This window comes from Cyanistes caeruleus, unplaced genomic scaffold (genome assembly GCF_971803275.1).
Source record: "Cyanistes caeruleus unplaced genomic scaffold, bCyaCae1.hap1.1 HAP1_SCAFFOLD_143, whole genome shotgun sequence".
Taxonomy (NCBI): Eukaryota; Metazoa; Chordata; class Aves; order Passeriformes; family Paridae; genus Cyanistes; species Cyanistes caeruleus.
Genome location: NW_028255937.1, coordinates 134,724 through 160,410, shown reverse-complemented (window position 1 = coordinate 160,410; position 25,687 = coordinate 134,724). Strand labels below are relative to the sequence as shown.

The following is a 25,687-nucleotide window of genomic DNA, read 5'->3' as shown; positions in this document are numbered from 1 at the left end:
GGACCATCCCCGGCTCTCCCGGTTCCGCTTCCCGACCTTTGGACGCCCCCAGAACCCCAAATCTCTGCGTCCCCCCAGTTCTCCACCCCCTGCCCGTCCTGTGGGGGGGTCCTGGGTGGTCCCAGGGGGGATTCAGGGGAATTCCCAGGGTTTCCTCTGTCCCCTCCCCGCGCTCTCCCGGTCACTTTCGCGTCTCCCAAGCTGCGGCACCGGGATCTGCCCGGGGACCGGGGACTGTCCCCGGCACCGGGACCCCCCTGAGCCGCAATTCCTGGGCACCGGGAACCCCTGCGCTTCCATTTCCGAGCGAATCCCCCTTTCCTGAGCACAGAGACCCCCTTGGACGTTCATTTCGGGGCACCAGCACCCCTCTGTACCCCCTTCTCCAGCCCCAAAAACCCCTGCACCCCCTTATCTGGAACCTGGAACCCCCTGAACCCCCATTCTCGGGCACGGAAACCTCCAGGAACCCCCATTTCTCGGCACCGGGACACCCCTGAACCCCCATATTCAGGCACCGGGACCCCTTGAACCCAGGAACCTATGACAGGACTCCCCTGAACCCCATTTCCTGGGCACCGGGACACCCTGAATCCCCATTCCGCTGCACCAGGACCCCCTAAGGTCCCCATTCCTGGGAACGGGAACCCCCCTGCACCCCCTTTCCCAGCACCGGATCCCCGCCATGCCATTATCTGGCACCGGGACCCCCCTGAACCCCGATGATCAGGAAGGGACCCCCCCCGAACCCCATTTCCTGGGCACCGGGACCCCTCTGCATCCCCTTATGCAGCACCGGGACCCCCTGAACCCCCATTCCGCTGCACCAGGACCCCCGTGCACCCCCGTACCCGGGACTGGAGCCCTCCCAAACCCTCCATCCTCGCACACCGGGACCCCCCTGTACCCCCATATCCAGCACGGGGATCCCCCTGCAGCCCCATATCCAGCACCCCCCACCCCCTTTCCCGCCCCTCCCCCTCTGGGAGACCCCAGCCCCCACTTTTCCTTCACCCCGGGACCCCCTGAACCTCCGTTCCTGGGCATGGGGACCCCCTGCACCCCCTTCTCCGGGACTGGAACCCCCTCCTGGACCCCCTTCCCGTGTTCTGGGAGCCCCCGCCCCCCGTTCCCGGCCATCCCGCCCTTCCCAGACCCCCGAGCCGCCCTTTTCCTTCACCTTTGCACCCCCAGATCTCCCAAATTTCCGGGTCCCCCCAGTTCTCCACACCCGCCGCTTTCTCAGGCGGGGTCCCAGGTGGGTCCCAGGTGGTTCCCAGAGGGCTCCAGGGCGGCCGCAGCGGGGATCCAGAGGGATCCAGAGGGATCCTGAGGGATTCTCTGGAATTCCCCCGTCCCCTCCCCCCAGCCCCGCCTCGGGCTCGTACTCTTCCGCGTCCTAACCTGAGAAAGCGGGATCTGCCCGGCGCCCGATGACGTCACTGACATAGCGGGCTGCCATTGGCCAGCAGGAAATAGCGGCGCCAATGGCGGGGCAGGAGGCGGCTCTGTGGGCGGGGCCAGAGCTGTGGCCGGGAACAGAACTGTGACCGGGGCCGCAGCGGAGCAGCGCGATGGGTCCAGCGCTGGTTCTGGGGCTCCTTTTGGGGCTCCTTTTGGGGCTGCAGGGGATCCTGGGGGACCCGAGCGGCCCGCCGAGAGGTGAGTGGGACCCCCCGAATCCGGAACCACCCTGATCCGAAATTCCCGGGCACCGGGACCCCGCTGAACTTCCATTCCCGGGCAGGGGAACCCCCCTGAGTCCCATTTTGGACCCTGTGACCCCCCTCAATCCCCTTTCCCAGCACCGGGACCCCCGTGTACCCCCTCATCTGGCACCGGGACCCCTCTGAACCCCCATTCTCGGGCACTGGGAATCCCCTGAATTCCCTTATCCGGGACTGGGACCCCCCCGCACCCCCGCCAGTGCTCTGGGACCCCCCTGCACCCCATTCCCGGGCATCCCGCTTTTCCCAGACCCCAGACCCGCCGTTCTCCTCGGCTTTTGGACCCCCCGGATCTCCCAAATTTCCGTCTCCACCCCGTTTTCCACTCCCGCCGCTTCCCGAAACGGGGTCCCAGAGGGTCCCAGGGGTCTCGGGGGTCTCAGCAGGGATCCAGTGGGATCCAGATGAACTCCCTGGAATTCCCCTTTCCCCGCGTCCTCTCCCCCCACCGCGTTCCCTCGGTCACTTTCTCTTTCCCGTCTCCCAAACTGCGTCCCCGGGATCCGCCCGCCTCTCCCCGCCCCAGCCCCCCTTTCCCGTCACCCAGGGACCCCCTGGACCCCCATTCCTGCCTTTCCCAGCTCCCACACCCCGCTCTCCTCAACCCCAGGGACCCCTGGACCCCCTTTCGTGGGCACACGGCTCCCTGGATCCCCCATCGCGCCTCTCCCAGCCCCTTCCTTGAACCTTGGACCATTCCCGGCTCTCCCGGTTCCGCTTCCTTCTTAAGTCCAATCTTAAGGCAGGAATCAGACAGCACACACAATGTGATGTGGAACTGAGACCTTTATTTCTTGCTCTTGCGTTACTTATATAGTTTTTGCCAAGCATCTAAAAATAGAATACAAACTTATAGCTCTAGTTTACAACACTGTTCTCGTTCTTCTCTAAACACGTTACTATCCTTGTCTTAAAGCAAATTACTAGATGCTTGCAGACCTTTGTTTGATCCTTATTCTTGGTCAACGAGCAGGAATATTTATCACCTTGTTTTCTTTGGCAGGTCACTGTTAGGGTCAGCATGCTCTGTAAAGAGGCTGTAAGCTAAGCACACCTGCAAAAGCCTCAACACTTCCCCCTCTGTTTTCAAAATAAAATCAGCTGTGGCTGATATGCGACCAAACAAACAAGGGATCAAACATGGGCCTACAAGTAACACAATGATAACAATCGATAAAATCTAACTAATTTTTTTAACAATTTCTTTTATATAAAAGGTAATTTTCTAAAATTCTAGCTATTCATATAAAGGACTATGATTAACAGTAATTTTTTCAGCATGATTCTTCATCGCAATTAAAAGGCAAAGTAAATATATTTCTTTTAACTTTATTTGCCTGGAGAGATCTCAAAGTTTCGGCATTAGGTGTTAACATTGCTAAATTTATTTCTTGAGGATCTCATGGCAAGATTTAATTAAACTTGCTAATAGCATGGCAGTACAATGACTAGTGTTTTTAGCGGTAAAACAATTGTTGGTGGCCGAACTATTAAAATTGCCAGGGTTATACTCAGGAGTTTCAACTAAACAGGTGCGAAAAGGATCAGTATCTGCTGTCAGGTGCAAACAAAAGGCAGGGTTGTTAGTTCAATTGGCCCATGTAACCTAAAAATCAGCTCGAGTTTCTAGTCTTTGATTTGTTACAAACGGCATCAAAACACAAAGATTCATTATCGCTATAATACTCTTCATTATGCTTCATACACAAAATACGATATTTGGAATCAGCTATTTTAGTAAATACAATAAGTTTTACTCTTTTTACTAATTATGTTAAATTTACGTAAGCTTACGGTAATCTAGACTTTTCTTCACATTCAAATAATTCTATTGCTTAATTAAAAATTAACTCGAAATTATTTAGCTACTGTCTTAAGAAACTCAAATAGCTATATCAAAGCTGTCTTCTACACCTATTACACTCTAAAAAAAATCCTACGCTATCTTCAAAATAAAATGTTTGATAACAATTCTCACAATATACATAAGATTTCAGTCAACCATTACAACCACAATTTGGCTGAACAATTTTCTGCGCCTCCTTTCTAGCAATGCAGCAACTAACTCTTGACAGTTGATTGTAGATGGTGTGCCCAGATTATCTTTTCCTAAGAGTTGTCTTAGGAGATCAATTACTGGGGCAAGTCGTCTCCACCGCCAGCATCTTGGGGTTTCTGCTTCAATATCCAGGGCTTCAGCCACTTAGCAGGCAACCAAAAGGTATTATCTCCTGTGGAAACACAAGCATATCCACGACCCCAGGTTAACAACCTGGCTGGCCCTTGCCAGCTGTTTGTTTTTTGGTCCCAAATCTGTACGGACACTTCATGCCTAACCAAGGCATCCGAAGGAGGAGAAAAATGAAAACTCATTGGAAGCAAATATCGTTGCTGATTTGTATGGTCACTTACAGGATTCTTCCAATTTAATACATAGAGAGCTTTTTGTAGTGTTTCCAAAGGAGATATGACCTCCCCCTCTTTTTTCAAAACAGACAAAAGACCTTGTCTTGAGACCTTTTAAGGTCTCTAATTAAACACACCAAAAGTGTGTTTAATTTTCCATTGAGTTAAAAACTTGTGCGCACAGGCACTGGTATAGGCAGGGACATTATCTGTTTTTATTTCTCGAGGGACACCGAGTACTGCGAAGGTTTCCAGCCAGTGCCTTTTGGCACTTTTAGCGGTTGCATTCGATAACGCCGTTGCCCGTGTTGCTTTACTGTGTGTCAACTGTCACATGTAAATGTTTCAGACGCCCAAATGGTGCAAAAATGGTGACATCAGTTTGAAAAAGAAGGCGTGGCTGTAATCCCCTAGGATTAGTGCCAGCACTTTGTAAGGGGGGAATTCTAGCACAGTCAGGGCAAGCCGCAACAATTGCCCTGGCATCTGATTTTGAAATTGCAAATTCTTTTTGCAAGCCTTTAGCAGACTGATGAAAAAAGGAATGGGCTCTTGTTGCATTCTGATATTTGTCAGAATCAACTTCTGTTGCAGCAGCTGTTACTGCAGTGTCAATTGTTGCATTTCCTTGCACAAAAATACCAGGCAAGGTAGTATGACTACGAATTGCCATAACAAATTATTTGTGTTTTCTATTATTAACCAAATTATAAAGATCGGTAACACATGTAGCAAGAACTGGGCTCGAAAAGCTGCCTAACAGTGCATCTTCAAGTCTATTGGTAATTGATGCCACGTAAACTGAATCAGTAATCAAATTAACAGGTTCAAAATTAAAATGAATAAGTGCTAACAAAACAGCTTTTAACTCTAAAATTTGAACAGAATTTTTGTAATCCGTTTCAACGTGAACACGCCAATTATCATTTTCTTGTATAGCATAACCATATTTTCCTGTACTCCCTCCAGCATCAGTAAACACATTCACAGCATTACAAATAGGTTTTTGGGTTAAAATTGATTTTCCTTTCAACACCAATTGTGTCGAAAACAAAGGATGTGCGGGAAAATGATTATCAATTTCAATGCCATGAGTAGCGGTAGCAAAAGTTAAAGATGACAACATCTATTCATCTAACAAATCTGGTGAATCATAAGGAACAACAGTTTTATCTGGTTCTTGGCCAAACACATGGTGTACTCGACGTCTGCTTTTTAGTATCAATTCTCCAACACCATCAATTCTTTGAAGGATTGTAGTCCGTGGTTTAAATGTGGTAAAAACCCACTCCAAAAGAAAAAATTGGTTTTGTTCATTCACTTGTCCAATAATAGCTGCTATTTCAACGGCCTGGTTTCTAGCATATATGCACAAGGGAAGCAGAGGTTGAAATCTATATGCTTGTGTGTTTGCTATTTTCTCTTCAATGGTTTGTAAGTCTGTCAATTCTGGTTCTTGCAATGTCCGCGGATCAGTTGGATGCTGGGAGCCTTGCAAAAGCTGAAACAATGGTTTTAAATCTTCATTTGCGACACCTGCCCAGTTCCTTAGCCATTGGATATCTCCCACGAGTTTTTGAACATCATGTACTGTATCAATTGAATAGTGCAGAGCAAGCTTGTTGGGCCTAATTCTCGTTTTGCTTGCTTGCATCCGTAAATAAGACCAAGGTTCTGTTCTCTGGATTTTTTCTTCAGCTATGGACAAACCCCACTCATTTAAGTCTCGAACCAGTTCAGTTTCTTCTGGAAGAGATAAAGGTCATTCAGAGGTTATGAGAATGTCATCCATGTAATGATAAACTAGTTTTTCAGGATGATCAGTTCTCCACCTGGCCAATGCCTGGTCTACAAACCATTGACATATCGTAGGACTGTTTCTCATTCCTTGTGGTAACACTGTCCATTCATAGCGACGCATTGGTTCTTTGTTGTTTTCTACTGGTACACTGAATGCAAAGCGTTTACAGTCATCTTCATGCAGGGGAATGCTAAAAAAGCAGTCTTTTAAATCTATTGCCAAAAGTGTCCATCCCTTAGGAAGAGCTGCAGGAGAAGGCAATCCAGGTTGCAAAGCTCCTAACGGCTGCATCTGAGCATTCACTGCTCGCAAATCATGTAACGATCTCCATTTTCCTGATTTTTTTCTGTATCACAAAGATAGGAGTATTCCAGGGACTAGTAGAAGGACGAATATGATTGAGGTGGAGTTGCTCATCTACTAATTCTTTCAAATGACCCACCTTTTCAATGGGAAGCGGCCACTGTGCAACCCATACTGGGTCATCTGTTTTCCATGTCAGTTTTATGGTGGGGGGTTTGTTTTGCTCAGTGGCCGCACTCAAAAAACCTGAGTTGTAAGGGTTAATTTCCATTGTGCTAAAGCATCACGTCCTAGTATCCACAAAGGTGTTTGCATTACGTAAGGTTTCACAAAAGCAATATTTTTCTCTGCATCTTCTATTCGAATAAATTTGGTACTTTCCATTGTGGGGGCAGTTCCCACTACTCTTGAGATATTTACAGATGCAGCTTTCAACGGCCATCTATTAGGCCAATGTTGTTGAGGCACAATGGTTACATCTGAACCTGTGTCCATCAACATTTCTGATGAAACTTGTTGTTTATCTTCAGGATGAGTGAGGGTAACTAGCCTAACTGGCCGGTTCTGTCCAACGGCTTCAGCAAACATTACAGCCATTCCGGTACTTCCAAAAGCTCCCTTTTCTCTAATTTTGTCTTGATTTGGTCTCGGAACTTGTGCTTTAAAGGGCATTAATTGTGCAATTTTACTGCCTTTGGGTATTGTTACAGGAGGATTAAATGTTGACACCATTATCATGATGACTCCTGTGTAGTCACTATCTATAAGTCCTGGTAACACAAAAAGGCCAACTTGAGATGCTGATGATCTTCCAATTAACAGAGCAGAGAGACCATAACCTAAAGGTCCTTCTTCTGTTGAAGGGATCACATGAACTTTTGTATCTAAGATTGTGATGGTGTCTGCCACTGCCAAATCGACTCCGGCGCTGCCTCTTGTTGCTGATGTGATGTGGGAGAGGCAGCCATCACTGTCGGGAGGTTTTGGATCGCCGTGCCCCCCACGCGGCTCTTCTCGTTTCCCGGAATGGGTTGCAGCGGTGTTCCACCTTTCTTAAATTTTGATCGGCATTCAGTCGCTTTGTGCCCAAATTTATTACAACGATGACAAGTACCTATAAAAGCAGCACTTGGTAGGGTAACAGCATTAGGTTTTCCTTTGTTTGGGCAATTTTTTCGAATGTGACCAGGTTGGCCGCAATTAAAGCAATTGGGATTGGGACTTTTATCCCCTTTTCCCTGCATGGGAAATTTCTGCAAAGCCGCAGCCAATGCGGAAGCATGGATCATGGCCTTTTCCTTCTCTTCTTCTAGAGGTGCGTGTGAACATTGCTCGATAATCTGCATTAACGTCACTCCAGCCGGCAAGGTAGCAATTAATCTCTTACAACTACGATTTGCATTTTGTACAGCAATCTCCTTTACTAGGGTATCTTTCATGTCATGTGGCACGTCTGGTGCTATTTCCACCCTTTCCACTTAATTCTGTCGACAAAGCTGAGAAAAGGTTCAACAGGGCTTTGCATGATTTGTAAGTAGGGCTGACGAGGTTTCCCCACTTGCGGCAGTGCTGAAAAGGCTTCTAAGGCAGCAGCCTTAGACTGTGCTAATACACGAGTATTCAGCGCAGCTTGTCGCCGTGGGTCACTATAAACACCCGTGCCCATTAACTGTTCTAGGGAAGCTGCACGCAGTGGATCTCCAACTGGCAAATCTAAATTCTCAACTTGTTTTGCTTCCAAGCGCTCTTGCCATTTTGCTTGAAATAACATGTAGCTAGTCGGCCCAAGCAACATTTCAAATAAACCCTTTGTATCTGCCGGCACTAGCTGTTGATATTTTATTATCGCCTCCACTTGCCTCTTGATCAGGCGATTATCAATTCCATAATCCATCACTGCTTTCTGCAAGCGAGATACTAAATTCCAATTTAATGGTTCCCAGTCTCCCCCCGCTGATGTGGTAATAACTGGCGCAGAAAAGAATTGAAAATTCCCAGTTAATTCTGCATTAGTCACAACCCCTTTCCATCTTTTTTGCCATATCAAATTTTGGATCTATTGGTGTATCTGAGGGGTTGTCTTGATCTTTTTCCCCACTTATCCACTGTGATCATTTTTCTCCTATCGATCGTGGATCTTGTTTTGCTTGAACATGGGGAGAACATCGTTGCTGCCATTCTCTTATTTCTCTCTTTTCTTCTGGCGTTATTCGAGCTACAGTTCCATACTTGGAACAAAGATAATTATCAGCCTCCTCTACAGACCATTCCCCATCTTTCACATAATTCAAAAGGACCTTGCGTTTGCTTAATGACAAAGATTGTCACGGCCCCGGAGATGGCTGTTTAGGTGTTAAAGTGGAAGGTCCCGACACACTATTATTTAGATCTTCTAATTGACTTTCAATGTTCTTAAGTCCACTCACAATTGCCTCATGTGCCTTTTTATACGCTTGTTTTACAGTAGCAAATTTTGCATCTCGATCTAAACGCTGCATTTCTTGTAAAAGTTGTGTCATAATGCCTGCTTGTTGTGATAGTAAAGTTTTTAATGTCTCTGACTCAGTCTGGGGGTCAGGAGGGAGGGGGACTGCAGCTGGGTCAATTTCCATGGGCAGTGGAAGAGCAGAGGGTGGCACTGAGGGGTTTACAGGGGACAATGTCTGCGGGACTTGGGAATTGCCGTCCCATGGTGGAATTAAATCATCATAGGGTCCCTTACGCGCTGGAGCAGTAACCATATGAGGGGCAGGAATATTTTTGTTACTCTAATCGCAGTTATTTTCACTCCCTGGCTGCTTGTTACTCGACCTTTCAGCTGCTTTTCCTTCCGTGGCAGCGTAAACTCCCTTCACAGCTGCCTCGATCTCAACCTCTGCACCCAACTGCTCTATCATTAATCTAACTTGACAATACGTTTGTGCAAGAGCTTTAGCTTCTTTTGAGCCAGACTGTACAGCTAGCCACAAATCCTCTCCCACCCTTTTCCAGGCGGCATTAGTAAAAACATCGGCAGTGATTAATTTCTGCCGCTTTGCCCAAAATAATAAATCTGTCAGAAGCGTACGATCTAAAGGAGTCCCCGCTTTCTGACTCATCCGGAGCAAGGCTTCTATCGTAGCTTTCTCCACGGCTGATACAGCATTGCCCACCCCACCAATTTCCAGCTCAAAGGCTGCCGACTCACCGGTCGAGTTTTGTGGCCACACGCGTCTCTCTCGGACGCCCGGTCGCAACCGCCGTGGGATTTTTCTTCTTTTCAGCCTTAGATTATGCCAGACTCTTCCCACCTGGGACTAAAGCTTATCACGTCGGGGTCACCAGATGTTAAGTCCAATCTTAAGGCAGGAATCAGACAGCACACACAATGTGATGTGGAACTGAGACCTTTATTTCTTGCTCTTGCGTTACTTATATAGTTTTTGCCAAGCATCTAAAAATAGAATACAAACTTATAGCTCTAGTTTACAACACTGTTCTCGTTCTTCTCTAAACACGTTACTATCCTTATCTTAAAGCAAATTATTAGATGCTTGCAGACCTTTGTTTGATCCTTGTTCTTGCTCAACGAGCAGGAATATTTATCACCTTGTTTTCTTTTGCAGGTCACTGTTACCCAAGGGGTCCGGGAGGGTCCCTGGGGGGTCGTGGAGTGTTGGGGAGGGTGAAACAGGGAAACCTGATGAATGTGATTGTTTAGCAGAGGATTCTGAAAATACGAAGGTTAGAATCGAAGTAGAAATGAGAGCCTGCTCTGAGCCATGAAGCTGAGTACTAGTTACTGTATAACCAAAGAGCAATTTAGCCAGCTAAAGGAGAATCCCTGCTGATAAAACAGTGTCCTGCTGCTGATAGAAAGTCCAAAGGTGAAGGAAAGAACTTGTAAAGCTTGTAGAGTTTAAAGTGTAACGCTGTATGTTAATATGAGGATGCTCAGAGGCTGTATGTAAAATCTTTAGTGGGCGTATCTCGCAGTGATTGGTTACTGAGAATTAGAATATTGACAATAGAAAAAGATATATTGTAACAAGAACCTCTCGCTCTTAACTCTTACTCCTCTCTCAGCTCTTCTCTCTCCTCTCTTAACTCTTGACTCTTAGCTCTCACCTCTGAGCTCTTAGCCCTTACCCCCCTCTTAGCCCTTACCCCTTTCCCCACCTCTTAACTCCTACCCCTCTCTTACTCCTTGCCCCTCTCCCTGCTCCTGTCCCTCTCTGCTTTTCCCTGATCTCTAACCTCTTTTCTCCCTCTCACTCCGTGCTCTCTCCCCTCCCCGGGACCACGGGCACGCCGAGGCTGGTGGTGGACACAGGTCTCCCCTCTCTTTGCCCTCACAATAAATTGCTTACACCTCAACAGCTTGACCCAGGAGAAGTCTCTCACCGTGACCGAGCATTTTTAGACACCAATAGTGGAGGGTCCCAGGGGGGATTCTGAGCCCTGAATTTTCAGTCTCAGGCACTGGGACCTCCCCTGCACTCCCTTATCCTGTACCAATCCCCCCCGTACCCCTTTTCCCATCCATCCCACCTTTCTCAGTCCCCAGACCCCCTCTTTTCCTTCACCCTGAGACCCCCCAGACCCCCATTCCTGCTTTTCTCAGCTCTCACCCCCCCTTTCCTCTGCATCAAGGACCCCCGAGCCCCCCATTCCAGCCATCCCCACCTCGTGACCCCTTTCCTTGGCACTGGGGACCCCTGGACCCCCTTTCCTGGGCACAGGGACCTGCTGGAACCCCCACCCCACCTCTCCCAGTCCCTGCACCCCCCTTCCATAACCCTGGAACCCCCTGAGCCCCTGGACACCAGGACCCCCCTGCACGCCCTTTCCTGTCCACCCCACCTCTCCCAACCCCCGGACCCCCTTTCCTTGGCCCCAGGATCCCCAAACCCCTTCCCGGCTCTCCCAGTTCCCCTTTCATTGATCCATGACCCCCTCAGCCCCCCCCAAATCTCTGTGTCCCCCCAGTTCTCCATTCCCTGCATTACCTGTCTGTGGCGGTGTCAGAGCCCAGCCCAGGGGTCCCCCAGTTCATGGCTTTGGGGTTCGTGGACGGGATCCCCTTCACACGCTACGACAGCGAGCGGGGCCGGATGGAGCCGCAGACGCAGTGGATGGAGGAGGGAGCTGAGCCGGGATATTGGGATACAGAGACCCAGATCTCTCAGGGGAGCCAGCACGTGAATGCCAGGAACCTGGAGACGCTGCGGCACCGGTACAACCAGAGCGGGGGTGAGTGGGGGGATCTGTGGGGCTGGGATGGGATCTGTGGGGCTGGGATCTGTGGGGCTGGGATGGGATCTGTGGGGCTGGGAGGGGATCCGTGGGGCTGGGATGGGATCTGTGGGGCTGGAATGGGATCTGTGGGGCTGGAATGGGAATGGTGGGGCTGGGATGGGAATTGTGGGGCTGGGATGGAGATCTGTGAGGCTGGGATGGGATCCGTGGGGCTGGGATGGGAACTGTAGGGCAGGGGTGGATCCATGGGGCTGGGATGGGAATTGTGGAGCTGAGATGAGATCTGTGGGGCTGGAATGGAGATCTGTGGGGCTGGGATGGGATTTGTGGGGCTGGGATGGAGATCCGTGGGGCTGGGATGGGATCTGTGGGGCTGAGATGGAGATCTGTGGGGCTGGGATGGGATCTGTGGGGCTGGGATGGGATCTGTGGGGCTGGGATGAAGATCTGTGGGGGTGGGATGGGAACTGTAGGGCAGGGGTGGATCCATGGGGCTGGAATGGGATCTGTGGGGCTGGGATGGAGATCTGTGGGGCTGGGATGGAATCTGTGGGGCCGAGATGGGATCTGTGGGGCTGGGATGGAGATCTGTGGGGCTGGGATGGGAACTGTGGGGCTGGGATGGAGATCTGTGGGGCAGGGATGGGAATTGTGGGGCTGGGATGAGATCTGTGGGGATGGGATGGGAATTGTGGGGCTGTGATGGGATCTGTAGGGTTGGGATGGGATCTGTGGGGATGGAATGGGATCTGTGGGGCTGGGATGGAGATCTGTGGGGCTGGGATGGAGATCTGTGGGGATGGGATGGGGATCCGTGGGGCTGGAATGGGATCTGTGGGGCCAAGATGGGATCTATGGGGCTGAGATGGGATCCTTGGGCCTGGGATGTGAATTGTGGGCCTGGGATGGGATCCTTGGGGTTGGGATGGAGATCTGTGGGGCTGGGATGGAGATCTGTGGGGCTGGGATGGGATCCCTGGGGCTGGGATGGGAATTGTGGGGCTGGGTGGAGATCCGTGACTTTGGGACATGGATCCATGGGGCTGGGATGGGATCTGTGGGGCTGGGGTGGAGATCTGTGGGGCTGGGATGGGGATCCGTGGGGCTGGGATGTGAATTGTGGGGCTGGGATGGGATCCGTGGGGCTGGGATGGGATCTGTGGGGCTGGGATGGAGATCTGTGGGGCTGGGATGGGATCTATGGGGCCAAGATGGGATCTGTGGGGCTGGGATGGAGATCTGTGGGGCTGAGATGGGAATTGTGGGGCTGGGATGGAATCTGTGGGTCTGAAATGGGAATTGTGGGGCTGGGATGAGATCTGCGGGGCTGGGATGGGGATCTGTGGGGCTGGGATGGACATCTATGGGGCTGGGATGGAATCTGTGGGGCTGTGATGGGACCTGTGGGGCTTGGATGGAGATCTGTGGGACTGGGATGGGAAGTGTAGGGCAGGGGTGGATCCATGGGGCTGGGATGGGATCTGTGGGGCTGGGATGGAGATCTGTGGGGCTGGGATGGGATCTGTGGGGCCAAGATGGGATCTGTGGGGCTGGGATGGGATCTGTGGGGCCAAGATGGGATCTGTGGGGCTGGGATGGGATCTGTGGGGCTGGGATGGGATATGTAGGGCAGGGGTGGATCCATGGGACTGGGATGTGATCTGTGGGGCTGAGATGGGATCTGTGGGGATGGAATGGGATCTGTGGGGCTGGGATGGAGATCTGTGGGGCTGGGTTGGGATCTGTGGGGCTGGGATGGGGATCCGTGGGGCTGGAATGGGATCTGTGGGGCTGGGATGGGATCTGTGGGGCTTGGATGGGAATTGTGGGGCTGGGATGGGAATTGTGGGGCTGGGATGAAATCCATGGGGCTGGGATGGGATCTGTGGGGCTGGGATGGAGATCTGTGGGGCTGGGATGAGATCCATGGGGCTGGGATGGGAATTGTGGGGCTGGGATGGGATCTGTGGGGCTTGGATGGGAATTGTGGGGCTGGGATGGGAATTGTGGGGCTGGGATGGGAATTGTGGGGTCGGGATGGAGATTTCTGGGGCTGGGATGGGATCTATGGGGCTGAGATGGGGATCTGTGGGGCTGGGATGGAGATCTGTGGGGCTGAGATAAAATCCATGGGGCTGGGACAGGAATGGTGGGGCAGGGATGGGATCTGTGGGGCTGAGATGGGATCTGTGGAGCTGGAATGGGATCTATGGGGCTGAGATGGGGATCTGTGGGGCTAGGATGGAGATCTGTGGGGGTGGGATGGGAACTGTAGGGCAGGGGTGGATCTGTGGGGCTGGGATGGGATCTGTGGGGCTGGGATGGAGATCCGTGGGGCTGGGATGGGATCTGTGGGGCTGGGATGGGAATTGTGGGGCTGGGATGGGAATTGTGGGGCTGGGATGGGATCTGTGGGGCTGGGATGGGATCTGTGGGGCTGGGATGGAGATCTGTGGGGCTGGGATGGGATTTGTGGGGCTGAGATGGAGATCTGTGGGCTGGGATGGGATCTGTGGGGCCAAGATGGGAATTGTGGGGCTGGGATGGGAATTGTGGGGCTGGGATGGGATCTGTGGGGCCAAGATGGGAATTGTGGGGCTGGGATGGGAATTGTGGGGCTGGGATGGGATCTGTGGGGCTCGGATGGAGATCTGTGGGGCTGAGATGGGATCCTTGGGGCTGGGATGTGAATTGTGGGGCTGGGATGGGATCTGTGGGGCTGGGATGGGAATTGTGGGGCTGGGATGAGATCTGTTGGGCTGGGATGGAGATCTGTGGGGCTGGGATGGAGATCTGTGGGGCTGAGATGGGAATTGTGGGGCTGGGATGGAGATCTGTGGGGCTGGGATGGAGATCTGTGGGGCTGAGATGGGATCCTTGGGGCTGGGATGTGAATTGTGGGGCTGGGATGGGATCTGTGGGGCTGGGACACAATTCCATGGGTCTCTGTGGGTTCAATCCCCCCAGGTTTCCACACCATACAGCGAGTTTATGGCTGTGACCTCCTGTCCGATGGGAGCGTCCGTGGATCCTGGCGGTACGGCTACGACGGGCGGGATTTCATCTCCTTCGAGCTGGGATCCGAGAACTTCGTGACGGGCGACGACGCTGCTGAGATCACCCGGAGGCGCTGGGAAGATGAGAATGAGGCTGAGAGGCAGGAGAATTACCTGAAACACGTCTGCCCGGAAGGGCTCCGGAAATACGTCGGATACGGGCGGAAAGAGCTGGAGCGCAAAGGTGAGTGGGAATTTGGGATTTGGGAATGGAGGACTTGGGAACACCGTAATTCCAGTGGGAATTCCATGGGCAGATATCGCCACCATCCCATTCCAGTGGGAATTCCATGGGCGGATGTCTCCAGCATCCCATTCCCGTGGAATTCCATGGTCAGATCTCACCCCCCTTCCCATTCCCATTCTCATGGAATTCCGTGAGCAGATGTCACCCAATCCCATTCCTACGGAATTCCATGGTCAGATCTCACCGCCATCCCATTCCCATTCCCATTCCCATTCCCATTCCCACAGAATTCCATGGGCAGATCTCACCCAATCCCGTTCCCACGGAATTCCATGGTCAGATCTCACCCAATCCTGTTCCCATGGAATTCCCTGGGCAGATCTCACCCCCCTTCCCATTCCTATGGAATTCCATGGTCAGATCTCGCTCCCATCCCATTCCAGTGGGAATTCCGTGGGCAGATCTCGCCCCCATCCCATTCCCATGGAATTCCATGGTCAGATCTCGCTCCCATCCCATTCCCATGGAATTCCATGGTCAGATCTCACCCATTCCCATGGAATTTTGTGGGCAGATCTCACCCCCATCCCATTCCAATGGAATTCCATGGTCAGATCTCGCCCCCATCCCGTTCCCATAGAATTCCATGCATGAGTTCCGCCATTATCCCATTCCAGTGGCCCCTGACGTCCACGTGTCCGGGAAAGAGGAACATGGGACACTGATCCTATCCTGCCACGTGTACGGATTCTATCCCAACACCATCACAGTCAACTGGATGAAGGGAGGTGACATTTGGGATCAGGAGACGGAGTGGGGCGGGATCGTTCCCAACAGCGATGGCACCTTCCACACCTGGGCCAGAATCGAGGCGCTGCCGGAGGAGCGGGAGCAGTACCGGTGCCGGGTGGAGCATCCCGGAATGCTGGAGCCCGGGATCTTCGCTTGGGGTGAGGCTGGGAATGTGGGAATTTGGGATTTTGGAATTCTGGAATGGGGATTCCGTTTCCCCTCCTCACTATCCCGCGTTTCCCAGAGCCGACATCTGGCGGGAATCTCGCCGTGGTGATGATCGCTCTGTCTGTCATCGCTGCCGTCCTCGTCCTTGTCCTCATTGGATTCGGTATCTGGAGGCTCCAATCCGGTAACACACGGGATGGGGGTCGGGAAGGGGCACGGATCCACCCGGCACCATTCTGGGAATGCAGCACCCACACTGATCCCGCTGTTTTTCCACAGGGAGGAGGGACAGGAATGGATACAGCCCGCCAGCCGGTGAGTTCCAGTGGTGGATCCAGCTCTGAATCCCCTCTTTGTGCATCCCAGGATGGATCCTGGAGTTAATCCCAGGGTGTGATCCATGCTGGAATCTCACGGATCTTCTCTTTCTGCAGGAAAGAACACAGAAGTCAAGATTTGAATCACACGTATGGAGCGGGATTGGGGTGGGATTCCAGAGGGGGATCAGGGCAGGATGGACGGACTGGGATCAGGGACGGAAACCGGGTCAGAGCAGGGATCCAGAGCAGGATCAGATGGAATTGTTGAGTGGGATCAGTGCTGGATTCTGGAGCAGGAACGGGTAGGATGGATGGAGCAGGATTGAGGCAGGAGGGATGGGGTGGGATCAGGTGGGATTCTGGATCAAGGCAGGATACCAGTGTGGGGTTAGTTGAGATGGATGGAGCAGGATCAGGTTGGGATTCCCAAGAGGGATGGGGAAGGGTGGATGTGGCAGGATTGGGTAGGGTGGATGGATGAATGGATGGATGGATGAATGGATGGATGGATGGATGGATGGATGATGAATGAATGGATGGATGATGGATGGATGGATGGATGATGGATGGATGGATGGATGGATGATGGATGATGGATGGATGGATGGATGGATGGATGGATGGATGGATGGATGGATGATGGATGGATGGATGATGGATGATGGATGGATGGATGATGGATGGATGGATGGATGATGGATGGATGGATGATGGATGGATGGATGATGGATGGATGGATGGATGATGGATGGATGATGGATGATGGATGGATGGATGGATGATGGATGGATGGATGGATGGATGATGGATGGATGATGGATGGATGATGGATGGATGGATGGATGATGGATGGATGATGGATGGATGGATGGATGATGGGTGGATGGATGGATGGATGGATGATGGATGGATGATGGATGGATGATGGATGATGGATGGATGGATGGATGGATGATGGATGGATGGATGATGGATGGATGGATGGATGATGAATGGATGGATGGATGATGGATGGATGGATGATGGATGGATGGATGATGGATGATGGATGATGGATGGATGATGGATGACGGATGGATGGATGGATGATGGATGATGGATGGATGGATGGATGGATGGATGGATGGATGGATGATGGATGATGGATGGATGGATGATGGATGGATGACGGATGGATGATGGATGATGGATGGATGGATGGATGGATGGATGATGGATGGATGGATGGATGATGGATGGATGGATGATGGATGGATGGATGGATGGATGGATGATGGATGGATGATGGATGGATGGATGATGGATGGATGGATGGATGATGGATGGATGATGGATGGATGATGGATGGATGATGGATGGATGGATGATGGATGGATGGATGGATGGATGATGAATGATGGATGGATGGATGATGGATGATGGATGATGGATGGATGGATGATGGATGGATGGATGGATGGATGGATGGATGGATGGATGGATGGATGATGGATGGATGATGAATGGATGGATGGTGTCGCTCCGATTGGGAACGGCTAGAAAGAACGACACAAACTCTCAAGGGAGTCACAACACGAGAATTCTCTGGTTTATTACTTCAGGCCTGTTTTATAGACTGGTACGTGGAAGGTACAGAAAAGAAACTCCTATTGGTTAACAAAGTGCTACATCACCATCATTGGTCAGGGGGGCCCATCACCCCCCCTGGCCTTCTCCTGCTAGAGAAAGCAAGACTGCAAAACAACACCTGCAAGGCTGTTTAGTATCTCTGAGAATTGTTTTAATTCCTTCTCATATTTTTCCCAGGCTATTTTCTCAGGCAGCCCGAGGAGCCAGGCGGCCTGTAATTTGTACAGGCACTGTGGTTTAGATTTAGCATCCAGAACTCACCCTTTTTGTTAAAAAAAATAAATAAAAGAGCAGTGTTTGTCACGTCTTGCTGGGCCCTTGCAGGAGGAAGAACAAACACAGCACAAGAGGGTTCTTTGCTAGAACTTTGAATGGATGCTAATCTAGAATTAATCTAGAATTTTGGCTTATGTTTTGGTATTTAAGAATTGTTTTCTTTGCAGGGATTGATGGTTGACTCTAATGTCTCTAATTCAGTAAACTAACACACACTCTCACACAACAAATAACATTGTTAATTTGTTCAAACTGACAGTTTAACTTGTCGACAGGTAAGAATATTTAGTCTCTGCTTGTAGAAGGACTATTGGAATGATGATCGGTGTTTTGGTCACCATCTGACGGTCGCCTGTTGACTGCTTTCTGCTTTTGATGCTGCAGATCAGGGCAAACACACCTTGCAGGTATCCACCGTACTCCAGTGTCCGTGGAAACGCATGCATACCCACGACCCCAAGCGATGAGCTCGCACAGGCCTTGCCACTTGTTGGTGGTCAGGTCTCTCACTCAAACTTTCGCTCGAGGCAGGTGCACCTCGCCTGAAGACTGCAATGAAAGAAAATGATTCAAGATGACAGGGTTATCTGAATTCTTTTTCACTGTGAGGTGATTAATAGTGTACAAGGCTTTCTCCAGTCGGCTGTGTGGAGTTTCTCCAACCATCCCCGTTTTTTGTCTTTCTAGAACACGTTTTAAGGTACCATGAGCACGTTCAACAATAGCTTGCCCAGTGGGAGAATGTGGAATACCAAATGCATGTGAAACTCCCCATAACTGTAAAAACCGTTGTGTCTTTTGTGAGGTGTAGGCAGGACCATTGTCAGTTTTCACAGAAGAAGGTATGCCCAAGACTGCAAACGCGATTTTCCAATGGGCAATAACATCACGGCCCTTTTCTCCGGTGTGAGCAGATGCCCACATAGCAGATGAAAAGGTGTCTACAGACACATGCACATACTTAAGTCTGCCAAACTCAGCAATGTGAGTGACATCTGTCTGCCAAAGCTGCAGGGCTTTCAACCCTCTGGGGTTCACCCCCGCTGGCAAAGGTGCTGCGAGCCCATGACAGTCAGCACAAGAACTGACAATGTCACGCGCTTCGGTCGGTGTTAAGTGAAACTGTTTTTGCAAAGTATGTGCACTTTGGTGGAAAAAGTCATGCGATGCTTTGGCTTGTGCAATTTTGTCAGGCTGAGGCGCTACCCAAGCAGGGTTAGCCAACCTATCAGCCCTGGCATTACTTTCTGCTATGAAACCTGGTAGATTGGTATGACTCCGAATATGCAGAATGTAATATGGGTGAACTCGAGCTTGGATCACACACCACAAAGACTTCAGCAGCTGAAATAGACGTTCATTATCAACTTCTTTCAGGAGCACACAATCTAAACGTTTAGCGAGATCTGCTACATAAGCAGAATCAGTGACTAAATTCAGCGGTACCTGAGACAACCGCTGGAATGCCATGGTAGCGGCCCTTAGTTCGACTAGCTGGGCTGAGCCTGTCTCATGGCCTTCCAGCACTTGCCACTCAGACTCATCCTTCCATGTAACAATGCCTTTCCCCGTTTTTCCCGAACCGTCAGTGAAGACGGTGGGTCCTTGCACTGGCACCCGACTACTTTTTTGCCGAAAGGACAATTCAGCTGACCCTCCTAATTGCAGCAATTTGTGGCTGGGCAGATGATAGGCAATCTGCCCTGAAAAGTTTTCCAGCGCACTCTGTAAAGAGGCACTGTTGGTCAGACTCTATTCAAAGTCCTCCCGCCGGATCAGGATGATAATTTTCTCAGGGTCAGCTGCCATTAACTGCAAACACCGCTGACAGCATTTAATTATCAATTGAGCAACCAATTCAAATAATGTGGGAGGCGTCTTTTTTGGTTGATGGGGCAGAAAGATCCATTCCAAAATGTGCAACGGATCAGCCCATTGTTCACTCCATTGGCCAATGATACCTGTGGGATGAGACTCTGGACAAGTAATAAAAACAGTGATATCAATGGATGGATCCACCCGGTAAACCTGCCGAGCAGAAACAGCCTGTTGAACATCCTCCAGTGCTTGCTGCACGTCAGGAGTCAGCTCCCGAGGGGAATTCAGATCAGGGTCCCCCTTTAAAAGGTTGAACAATGGGGACAATTGTGCTGTGGTTAGTCCTAAGTAAGGACGCAACCATGTGATGATACTCATCAATTTTTGGGCATCATTCAGAGTTTTGATAGAATTCACGAATTGCACCTCTTGATGGCAAATGGTTCGATCTAAGATTTTGACTCCTAGATATTTCCAAGGAGGATGCTGCTGAACCTTTTCCGGAGCTACTTGCAGGCCATAAGAACGCAGAGCTCCAAACAGCTGGGGCTGTATCCTCAGCAGTTCATCCTGGGTGGATGCTGCCACCAGGATGTCATCCATGTAATGATAACAGTAAGCGTCAGGGAACTGCTCACGGACTCTAGATAAGGCTTGAGCTACATACCACTGACAAATAGTCGGGCTGTTCTTGCAGCCCTGTGGCAAAAATTTCCATTGATACCTCTGCATGGGTTCAGCGTTGTTGATTGTAGGTACTGTGAAAGTAAACTTGCATTTGTCCTCAGAATGCAATGGGATAGTAAAAAAACAATCTTTTAAATTAAGGATCAGGATTTTCTACCCCATGGGAAGCATGGTAGGTGATGGCATGCCAGGCTGCAGGGCCCCCATGCTTTCCATGACTGCATTGATCTTGCGGAGATCCTGCAACAATCTCCACTTCTCATATTTTTCCCAGGCTATTTTCTCAGGCAACCCGAAGAGCCAGGCGGCCTGTAATTTGTACAGGCACTGTGGTTTAGATTTAGCATCCATAGGATGGATGGATGGATGGATGGATGATGGATGGATGATGGATTGATGGATGGATGGATGGATGGATGGATGGATGGATGGATGGATGATGGATGGATGGATGATGGATGGATGGATGGATGGATGGATGGATGATGGATGATGGATGGATGGATGATGGATGGATGATGGATGGATGATGGATGGATGGATGGATGGATGGATGGATGGATGGATGGATGGATGATGGATGGATGGATGATGGATGGATGATGGATGGATGAATGGATGAATGGATGGATGGATGGATGGATGATGGATGGATGATGGATGGATGATGGATGGATGATGGATGATGGATGGATGATGAATGGATGATGGATGGATGATGAATGGATGATGGATGGATGATGGATGATGGATGGATGATGGATGGATGATGGATGGATGATGGATGGATGATGGATGGATGGATGGATGATGGATGATGGATGATGGATGGATGGATGGATGGATGGATGGATGATGGATGGATGATGGATGGATGATGGATGGATGATGGATGATGGATGATGGATGGATGATGGATGATGGATGGATGATGGATGACGGATGGATGACGGATGGATGATGGATGGATGATGGATGATGGATGGATGATGGATGGATGATGGATGATGGATGGATGGATGGATGGATGGATGGATGATGAATGATGGATGGATGGATGATGGATGGATGATGGATGATGGATGATGGATGGATGGATGATGGATGGATGAATGGATGGATGGATGATGGATGGATGATGCATGGATGGATGGATGATGGATGGATGGATGATGGATGGATGGATGGATGATGGATGATGGATGGATGGATGATGGATGGATGGATGATGGATGGATGGATGGATGGATGGATGATGGATGGATGATGGATGGATGGATGATGGATGGATGGATGGATGATGGATGGATGGATGATGCATGGATGGATGGATGATGGATGGATGGATGGATGGATGGATGATGGATGGATGGATGGATGGATGGATGGATAATGAATGGATGATGGATGGATGGATGATGGATGGATGGATGGATGATGGATGGATGAATGGATGGATGATGGATGGATGGATGGATGGATGATGGATGGATGGATGATGGATGGATGGATGATGGATGGATGATGGATGATGGATGGATGATGGATGGATGATGGATGGATGAATGGATGGAGTGGGATCAGTTGGGATGAATGGAGCAGGATTATGGCAGGATTGGGGTAGGATCAGATTGAGATTCCAGAGAGGAACTGGGGCAGAATAGATGGAGCAGGATTGAGGTGGGATCAGGTGGGATTCTGGAGCAGCTCCTGCTCCCCATGGCCTCCAGCCAGGTCCATCCTGTGGAATGGGGACAGGGACAGGGTGACACCGTGATCCTCTCTCATCCCGGCAGGAATCACCGCTGGAGCGATCCACGGAGCTGGATCCGGCCCTTTCCCTCTTCCCAGGAATGCTGAGAGCTGCCAGCAGAGCTCATCCCACTGCTGCCACCCACCCCACAGCTCTTGCTAGCGGATCGATTTCCTGTTTTCCAATATTTTAGAGCCAAAACCCACAAATATTCCTGATGCTTTAGTTCTGGTGTGAAATTATCCTGCTTGGGGCAAGAAATCCTGCTTGGAGCAATAAATCCTGCTTGGGGCAAGAAATCTGGGCTCCTCCTCCAGTGTCAAGCAGTTCCTCTCTGGGAGCCTGGAGTGGGAGTGGGGACACTGGGGACAGGGATGGGGACATTGGGGACAGGGATGGGGACACTGTGAGTAGGGATGGGAACAGCAGGAATGGGAATGGGGACAGTGGGGACTGCGGTGGGGACACCAGGAGTGGGTTGGGGACACCAGGAGCAGGCTGGGGACACAAGAAGGATGGGGACAGGAGGAGTGGGTTGGGGACAGCAGGAATGGGTTGGGGACACTAGGAGCAGTGTGGGGATACCAAGAGTGGGTTGGGGACACCAGGAGCAGTGTGGGGACACCAGGAGCAGGATGGGGACACCAGGAGCAGGATGGGGACACCAGGACTGGATTGGGGACATCAGGAGCAGGATGGGGACACCAGAGCAGTGTGGGGATACCAGGACTGGATTGGGGACACCAGGAGCAGTGTGGGGACACCAGGACTGGGATGGGGATACCAGGAGCAGGATGGGGACACCAGAACAGGTTTGGGACACCAGGAGCTGGGTGGGGACTTGCCAGCCACGCCCAGCTCCATTCCCCAGGATTCATTTCCCTCTCCATGTCCCATGTCCAAGGTGTCCCCAGGAGGGTTTGGCCACATCAGGCTCCTGGAGGGGCAGTGGGATGGGGGGAGGGGTCAGGCCAGGCCTCGCTGTCCCCAAGTGTCCTTGAGTGCCCCAAAATCGATGCTTGGGATCACAGAGAGGTTCCCTGGCCATGACCATGGCCATGACACAAGCACAAGATGGCCGTGAGATGAGAGTTTCCATGAGTGACACAACCCTGAGATGACCATGACTCTGGGATAACCATGGGTTATCCCATGACCAGGAGATGACCATGAGATGACCATGACCATGGGATGACCATGACTGTGACCATGACCAGGAGATGATTTGGACCAAGAGATGACCATGGGTTGGCCATGGGACAGCTGTGGCCTTGAGGTGATGCTGATGTGATTGTGGCCATGAGATGACCATGAGGTGACAATGACATGATCATGAGATGACCATTACAGTGAGATGACCGTGAGCATAAGATGATGGTGATCAGGAAAGGACCGTGACCATGAGATGGCCATAAGATGATTGTGGCATTGTGACAATGAGATGACCACGAGATAACCATGACACCACCATGGCCATGAAATGATGAAGGCCTTGAGATGACCATGTTACCATGACATGATCTTGACCAAGAGGTGACCACACCACACCATGGCTGTGTGGTGATCAAGACCATGAGATGATCATGACACAACCATGGCTGTGAGATGATTATGACTGTGAGGTGACTGTGAGATGACCATGAGATGACCATGACCATAAGATGATGGTGATGACCATAACCGTGGGAAATAAAAAAACCCTTACAGAATTAGGACCTTTTCCACCTTTGTTAAATCCCGGTCACTTCCGTTCACTTTTGTTCCCCAAAAAGCACCCTGGGAAGGGTTCAGCTGAGGGTCAGATGGTCCGAGAGTGGGCCGGTGGTCATGTCATGGGTGAGGCAGTGATTGGCTGGGGAGATGCGTGGCCATCACATGATCAGAGAGCTGATTGGGTAAAGGGACGCATCAATGATACCACAGTGGCAGGCAGCCAATGCATGGTTCGGTTAAGTTTGGGTCAGGTTTGGTTAATATTGGGTTAATTTTGGGTTAGGTTTAGTTAGGTTTGGGTTAAGTTTGGATTAGGTTTGGTTAAGTTTGGGTCAGGTTTGGTTAAGTTTGGGTTAGGTTTGGTTAAGTTTGGGTTAGGTTTCGAGTCTAAAAAGGCTCGGTTGGTTACAATAAAGGATCTTTGAAGCAAGCAAGGCAGTCCGTGTGTCTTCGTTCCCCATTGCTACTCATGACCATGAGATGGCCATGACTGTGACCATGAGATGAGTCAGCTATGATCCTGGCATAACCATGATATGATTGTGGCCATGAGTTGACCATGAGATGATCATGAGGTGACCGTGACTGTGTGATGGCCATGACTGTGACCATGACACAACCATAACCATTAGATGGCCATGACTGTGACCATGACACAACCATGACCATAGATGACCATGAGATGATTGTGGCCATGAGTTGACCATGAGATGATCATGAGGTGATTATGACCATGTGATGACCATGAGATGATCATGACCATGAGAGGACTGTGACCATCAGATGACCACGACACAGCCATGAGCATGAGATCACGACCATGAGAGGACCATGAGCATGAGATGATTGTGATCAGGAGACAACAATGAACATGAGATGATGGTGCTCAGGAAATGACCATGACCATGTCATGACTATGACTGTGGCCATAAGATGACCACAAGATGACCATGAGCATTTCATGACCATGAGCATTTCATGACCATGACACAGCCATGAGGTGATCAAGGTCATGAGATGACCATGAGGTGACCATGACTTAAGCATGGCCATGGGGTCATAAAGACCATGAGATGAGCAAGAGATGACCATGGCCTTGATACAACAATGACCATGAGATGACCACAACACAACCATGGCCATGAGACCATTATGACCATACGGTGATTCTGAGATGACTGTGAGATGACCACGACCATGAGGTGACCACGACCGTGAGATAACCACAACATAACCATGATAGGATAGTGACCATGAGATGGCCACAAGATGATCATGAGATTACCATGACCATGACATGACCATGACACAACCATGACCTTGAGATGACCATGACCATATGATGACCATGATCATGACATGAACTTGACAGAACTATGACCGTGACCATGACCATTACAAGGAGATAACCATGACCGTGAGATTATGGTGATCAGGAAATGACCATGACCATGAAATGGCCATGAGATGACTGACTATGAGATGACCATGATTATGAGATGACCAGGACCATGGAATGACCATTACAATATAACCCAGACTATGAGGTGACCATGAGCATGAGATGATTGTGACCAAGAGATGACCACAACATGGCCATGGCCATGTGTGACCATGATCATGAGGTGACTGTGAGATGACCCTTACAGTGAGATGACCATGAGCACGAGAAGACCAAAACAGAATCATGGCCATGACATGACCATGACATGACCATGGATGTGAGATGATCGTGACCATGAGGTGACTGTGAGATGACCATGAAAGGATGGTGATCAGGAAATGACTATGACCATGAGATGACCATGACCAT

The 25,687-nt window shown here is 50.4% G+C and overlaps 1 protein-coding gene and 1 pseudogene across 4 annotated transcripts; one reads left to right on the top strand and one right to left on the bottom strand.

The window, feature by feature from the left end:
• The first annotated feature begins 1,498 nt into the window (after positions 1-1,498).
• On the top strand, positions 1,499-22,460 carry LOC111922477 (class I histocompatibility antigen, F10 alpha chain). Of its 4 annotated transcripts, none has more exons than XM_086874091.1 (8): positions 1,499-1,662; positions 11,206-11,469; positions 14,443-14,715; positions 15,396-15,668; positions 15,755-15,862; positions 15,958-15,993; positions 16,113-16,145; positions 22,205-22,460. In XM_086874091.1, the coding sequence occupies exons 1-7, from the start codon at positions 1,575-1,577 to the stop codon at positions 16,136-16,138; spliced, it is 1,068 nt and encodes a 355-aa protein (XP_086730217.1). In that variant the 5' UTR covers positions 1,499-1,574; the 3' UTR covers positions 16,139-16,145; positions 22,205-22,460. The 4 variants fall into 4 exon arrangements, with proteins under 4 accessions (XP_086730217.1, XP_086730218.1, XP_086730220.1 ...); XM_086874092.1 differs by having other exon boundaries at positions 1,509-1,662; positions 16,113-16,163; XM_086874094.1 differs by lacking the exon at positions 22,205-22,460 and adding an exon at positions 17,805-17,930 and having other exon boundaries at positions 1,509-1,662.
• LOC147645944 (endogenous retrovirus group K member 5 Gag polyprotein-like) lies at positions 7,122-8,923 on the bottom strand (annotated as a pseudogene).
• Positions 22,461-25,687: the final 3,227 nt, after the last annotated feature.

Excerpts from the sequence above, each read along its gene's own strand:
- LOC111922477 (XM_086874091.1), top strand. The coding sequence starts at position 1,575 with ATGGGTCCAGCGCTGGTTCTGGGGCTCCTTTTGGGGCTCCTTTTGGGG. Across the intron at positions 14,716-15,395 it reads GAAAGAGCTGGAGCGCAAAG|TGGCCCCTGACGTCCACGTG; the intron begins GTGAGTGGGAAT and ends ATCCCATTCCAG. Across the intron at positions 15,994-16,112 it reads TGGATACAGCCCGCCAGCCG|GAAAGAACACAGAAGTCAAG; the intron begins GTGAGTTCCAGT and ends CTCTTTCTGCAG.